Consider the following 6,418-nt stretch of genomic DNA (forward strand, 5'->3'; position numbering starts at 1 on the left):
GGAGGGAGGGAGGGAGGGAGGGAGACGCAAGAGGGAGGGTATATGGGGACATATGTATACGTATAGCTGATTCACTTTGTTATACAGCAGAAACTAACACACCCTTGTAAAGCAATTATACTCCAATAAAGAAGTTAAAAAAAGAGGAAGCAGACCGATTCAGTACCTCCCCACTGACGTGCAGGACTGCGGCCTCTGCATTCGACAGGACTTTGGTGTCGCACTGTCCAGGGGTTCACCTGAGACGAGAAGGGAAGTGACGGTCAGTCAGATGCGGGGCAGGTGACACATCTGCCTTCACCAAACAGGCGGTCCTCCTCTAAGTGTCCCACGTTCCCAAGATGCAGTGAAGACGGCACGTAAAGTAGACGAAGGCCAGACAAGCCAGAGGGAAAACCTTCCGGCCCTGGCATGTGGGAAGGGACATGTCCTCCCTCCCCGGGGACCCACCAGGCAGGGCTGTGGTGCCCAACCAGCGGGCGCAGAAGAGGAAGAGTCCTGGTCCCTTCACTGCCCTCAGCCTGACTAATCCCCAGACGGGGACGGGAGTGGCCCGAGGGACGAGGCGGCACTCAGCACACGACCCCGTTGGGTCTCCCCGTGAGCCCCGCCTGCAGAAGCGGCACCAACATGGGGGGTTCCAGGCGGGCCCCACAGAGCCCGCCACCGCCTTGGCTCTCGGGAACCGGGAGGGCACGAGGTCATCTCAAGACGTGATGTTATTTATGTGCCGTCTGGCGGCTGATGAGCATTTCTGTGTGTGGGATCTCATCTGTCACAAGGCAACGACCAGCGGGCTCAGAGGACTGAGCCCTGGGCCGCCATCCACAGGGACCAAGTCCCAGGCTCACCCGGGGGCCCCCAAAGCCGCAGGTGCCAGGCCCCCTGGCAGCACCCTGCTGTGTTCTGGAAGCCACGGGCAGGGGCCGACCCCAGCCCCAAAGGGGAAGGTGGCCCGGGTCTCCGAGGAGGCAGGAGAGGCCCCGGCCCCGCTCCTACAGGTACCTCCCCCCGAGCCCCACGTCTCAAACCAACCTGCACCTGCCCCCTCGCCCCGTCCTCCCTCTCTGCCCCCAATCCACGTCTCTGTGCCTCTTCATGGCAAATCTTCTCAAAAGAGCTGCCCGTACGTGCCTATCCTCATCTTCCACCTCCTGTTCTTTTCAAACGTTGATCAGATCAAAGTGATCCACACACCAAAAAAAAAAAAAAAAAAAGAGATTCAAAATGGGCGTGCCTATCCTCATCTTCCACCTCCTGTTCTTTTCAAACGTTGATCAGATCAAAGTGATCCACACACCAAAAAAAAAAAAAAATGAAGAGATTCAAAATGGCGGGCTCTAGCCACACCTACCCTATTTCCAGCTTGCCTGTTTCCTGAGGTGTTTACCTTCTATCTCCAAGTTACATATCCTGCTACCTCCTCGTTTTTCAAAACCCTGAGATGTCATGATATGATCCCAGCTCCCTCACGGTCGCACAGCCCCATCCATGCGGCCGCCTGCCCTCCAGGGTTTCCGTTTTGACAACTGAGTCTAACAGAGTACACAGCCCATCTTCTCGCAGTGCCCATCCATCCCCTACCTCGAGTTCATAAGAACTGCCTCCAGGGACTTCCCCGGTGGCCCAGAGGGTAAGACTCCGCACTCCCAATGTAGGGGACCCGGGTTTGATCCCTGGTTGGGGAACTACATCCTGCATGCGTGGCTCAACTAAGAAGTCCACACGGCACACCGAAGATCCCACATGCCACAACTAAGACCTGGCGCAGCCAAAACAAATAAATATTTTTTAGAAAAGGAAAAAAAAAACCAAAAAGAACTGCCTCCATCTTTTGCTGGTTTCTTATTTGGGGGCCTGTGATGAAATGTCCTGCAACCTCTGTCTTTGGGAGCATTTCCACGTGGCTGCCTCTTAGGCTCCGAGCCCACACATTTCCTGGAGGTCTCTCTCCCAGACCAGGCTGGGCCCCTCACTCTCACCGCCTCCTGTGTTGGGTTCCCCCTTTTCAGGCCCCATAACTACTTCTTTCCTGTTTCCTCCCTCATCTTAGTGGAAGACTGTTCAGGAGCTTCCAGAAGGTGCACAGGAGGGCAACTATTTTTGTGGAATTTTAGATTATTAAAGTACCCTTATTATACCCCAGTCAACCAAGGCTTCGTCCAGGGCCCGAGTCCAAAGGGCCTGGAAATTACTTCCTCCCGGAGCTGCAGGTGCTCTTCCCTCCAAGTAGCTTCTGATCCACAGAGACGCCTGCCGGTCCCCCCGGGTCTCCATCCCTCGTGTGGTTCCTGGAAGCAGTCACGGTAAATGACACTCCGAGCCAAGAGTGTTTTCAGAAACCCTAAAGGCTCTGCTGCAGGCTCTGTTCACACCGTCCCCATGTCTCCTCTGTGATGACAGCTAGTGTCACACGGCAGCCAGAGTGAGCGGCCACCGCACAGGCAGAGCTGCACGTGCTCAACAGCAGGGTCGTGCCCGCAGCCTTGCAGTGCAGACTTCGTGGGAACCACTCGGCCCAGGACGAACGACGAAAGGTGTGACCGCTTTGGACCTGATGTTGCGAAGCAACAGGAACAGCCTCGCGCGGTGAGCGTACAGATGTCAGAAGGGCCAAGGGCTGAGGGCCCCGCCTGGGCAGCGGAGGGCAGGAGTCCTGTGGCTCCACGCGGCTGATAGACGGGCGGTGGGGGCCAGTCGGCAGCCAGGCAGCGGCAGCACCTCGGCCAGAGGCGCGTTGGGCTGCGGGCGTTTGGGAAGAGGAAGCAAACGCTGCTGAACACAGTCCACGGGTCCTGTGCCAGGGGCTGCCCCGAAGGCCCTGTCTGTCAGGGCGCCCGTGTCTGCAAACACACCAGGCTCTCTGCGGCGGAAAGCTAAACTTCACTGCAGCCGAGGCTGCTCCTCTGAGGTCCAAGCTCACACACGGCCCACGGAGCCCGCGGGCGCTGCAGACTCCACAGGTCCACACTGGACGGCTAGTCTCCACCCCGAGCTGCTCTCCCTCCGGCCCTCCATCACCACGGTGCTCCTGCCAAAGCCTCGGGGTCACTCTGAGTCCCCAAGGCCACATTGCCTCCTGGTCTCCCAGAGCGTCCCCAGATCAGAGCCCTTCTCACCTTTGCTGCCACCACCTCCGTGATCTCTCGTCTGGACCCCAGGCAGGCGTGGGCATGGTCCTCCATGCTCCCACTCTGGCCACAGGGCCTGTCTCTCCCTCTGCTGAAGGATCTGTCGAAGGTCACGTTCCTCCCTGCTCAGACCCTCGCAGGCACCCCCTCTCGCACGGGTATGCCAACGGCCACCTCCACGCAGGGCCCACGCGACCTGGCCTCTGACTGCCTCTCCGTCTCCGTCTCTTCTTACCCTTCTCCTCGCTCACTAGCGGGGCTGAGGTTGCTGGTTTTGATCAGTATCTGCTCCCCTCTTCTTAGAAAGACATTTTAGCTGAGTGTAGGAAAGACCCAATACCTTAGCATCGCCTGCAGATAAGTGTGGTCACGTGACTAAGTCCTGAGCAATGACTTCCACAGAAGGAAGCGGCACGTGCGACTTCCAGTAAGTATCCTTGGAAGGCAGGGCTTTGTGCTTCTACACCTATTTCGTCTTCCCTGCTGGTAGGTGTGAGGGCTGGAGCTGGTGCAGCCATACTAGATGATGAGGAAGAGAAGCTAATCATGGCAAAACAAGATGGAAGAGGCCCGGATCCCTAACACAAGGAGAGCCATAGCAGCTCTGGAAAATCTACACAGACTTTCATGTGAGAGTGAACTAAACATCTATCTTGATGAAAACCAATGCTGTTTTGGGCTTGTAGCAGAACCTAATCCTACCTTAACTATCATCCCTACCATTCCAGCCTTCGTTCTGTTTTCAGAACTCGTCTAGCATCTTTCTGCCTCAGGATCTCTGCACTTGCCGTTTCCTGCCTGGACCGTTCTCCCTCTGGCTCTTCTAATGGCTGCCTTCTCCTCAAGGTTCAGATCTCAGCTCAGTGTCACATCCTGAGGGAGCCTGCACTGACCATCTAAGCTTAAAGCACCGCTCTATCTAAATTCTTCCCCACCCTCTTTTATTCACTTATGATCTGAAAGTATACTTATTTGACATTTCTTATCTTTTACTCTTAATATGTACGTTCCACGAGTAGGATATCTGTCTTACCATTACATCCCTTATAACTAACAGAGTGTCCAGCACTGGACAACACTCCAAAGAACGGTTCATTCTTACATAAGCAGTAACTCAAGTGAGGTTGTCACGTGTTAAAGGCCACCTGTACTGGCCAGTGAAGCTGACAACTTCAAAACATTCAAGCCACTAGAAGGCATGTGTTTGAGAGAGGAGGCCAGAGCTGTGCTCCCCCTTCATCAGCTCCATGCAACTCCCTGCATTACACACATTTATCAGATTAATTCACCTTGACCAAACGCCCCACCCACTACTTGCCGGACACCATGCAGGGCTTTCTGCCTGGTAGCGCTGCCAGGATGCCGGGGCAGGTGGGGAGAGCCCAAGGAGGCTGGAACTGGAGGGGCAGAGTACTAGAGAGTGGGGAGCTACAGAGAGAGAAGGAGCCCTAGAAACCTGAGAGGGACCCCGAGTCCTTGCTGCATAGAGAGCAGCAGCATGTACGTGGGGCAGGACTCCCAAAGAGACAAGAACCACCACTAGGAACACTGCCACCATCACGCAGGGCTGCGAAACACACCAACTGGCCAGAGTGGACACCTCGTGGACACAGCACACTCAGGAGAGGCTCAGAAAGGCCACACGTTAGTTGCAGGGCTAAACTATCCCAAGAGTAAAGGCTAAGACCTGCCCCATCAAAGTTCTAAAAGAAGCCCCAAAAGGATTAAGTTCTCCTGAAATTTAACTGCCTGCCAAAGCAAAATTCAACTTCTTAAAGAAAGACAACAAAGTCCAGACGTACAAAAATATAAAATTTATGATGTCTAGCAGACAATAAAAAATTATTGGGATGAACTGGGAGACTGGGATTGACATATATATACTATTGATACTATGTATAAGACACACAACTAATGAGAACCTACTGTATAGCACAGGGAACTCTACTCAGTGCTCTGAGGTGACCTAAATGAGAAGGAAATCCAAAAAAGAGGGGATATATGTATACGTATAGCTGATTCACTTTGCTGTACAGTACAAACTAACACAATATTGTAAAGCAACTATACTCCAATTAAAAAAAAATTTTTTAAAGGTAAACCTATAAACATTAAAAAAAAAATTATTAAGCATGTGAAGAAGCAGGAAAATGTGACCATAACCAGGAAAAAATAAGTCGATAGAAACAGACCCAAAATGACGAGGAAGATGGAATTAGAAGAAACAGACTTTAGAACAACCATTATAAATATGTTCAAGAATTCAAAGGAAAACATAAACACCATGAGGACAAAAATGGGGAAACTATAATGCCAGAAATGAAAATTTAACTGGACGGGCTCAAGAGCAGATTAGACACACTGCAGAAAAAGCTGTGTACACATGGGGACGAGACGGTAGAAACTATCAGAACTGAACCACAAGACAAGAGGATGGGGTGGTGCGGGGAAAACAAAGCTTCAGTGACCTAAACGACAACATACAGAGGCCTACAACACAGGTAACTAGAGTCCCAGGAAATGAGGGGAAGCAAGAAAAAATACTTGAAGGAATAACAGACACATTTTTTCCAGATTTGATTAAAAATATCAACCCACAGATCAAAGTAGCTCAAGAACCCCCAAGTAGGATAAACACGAAGAAAGCCATATGAAAATACCTAATAATCGACATGCTGAAAATAACAAGAGAAAATCTTAAGAGCAGCCATGCGACAATGATATGTTACATAGAGGGGAGGAATATAAGGTAAGAAATTCACTGAATTATCCAACACAAAGAAAATTAGAAGACATATATAAAGTGCTTTAAGTAAAATGAAAGCAAAGAAACCACCATCACCAAAACCAACAATTTTTAAATTTTTAAATATAATTCGTTCAATATTTTAAAAGCACATTAAAAAAATAAATAAAAATAAAAAAATAAAAACACATTAAAGTTCACCTATTACTTACCAGTAGAACACTCGGGAATTTTAAATTGACCTGCAGCGGTGGGCATAACCTTCGCCTTGGAATTCAGACAGGAATCGTGCCTTCTCGTACTCCCAGTCTTATTCATCTGAGAAGACTGTGACAAACTGAGATGAGAGTTCAGCCCAGGGCCTCCCTGTCCTGGACTCTGGGGTTGGGTGAGAGCTGCTCTGGTGGGCGCCCTGGGCTGCTCCGCTGTCGACTCAGCAACTCCGGGCCTCTGGCTCTGCCTGCAGGACATGCCTGCAGGGCCCGGCTGCAGACACAGCCGTGGCAGGACAAGTCCCGTTCTGCCCGACTGGCTGGTGTTT

At 51.5% G+C, this 6,418-nt stretch overlaps 1 protein-coding gene across 1 annotated transcript in view; it reads right to left on the bottom strand.

The window, feature by feature from the left end:
- Positions 1–6,418, bottom strand: part of GTSE1 (G2 and S-phase expressed 1) — a 25,725-nt gene that overhangs the window by 6,378 nt on the left and 12,929 nt on the right. The window contains exons 4-5 of the mRNA XM_007453902.1: positions 6,090–6,204; positions 167–239 (exon numbers count right to left, since the gene is read on the bottom strand). Coding sequence (XP_007453964.1) covers positions 167–239; positions 6,090–6,204 — 188 coding nt within the window. The remainder of the gene's footprint in view (positions 1–166; positions 240–6,089; positions 6,205–6,418) is intronic.

This window comes from Lipotes vexillifer, unplaced genomic scaffold (genome assembly GCF_000442215.2).
Source record: "Lipotes vexillifer unplaced genomic scaffold, Lipotes_vexillifer_v1.1 scaffold382, whole genome shotgun sequence".
Lineage (NCBI taxonomy): Eukaryota > Metazoa > Chordata > Mammalia > Artiodactyla > Lipotidae > Lipotes > Lipotes vexillifer.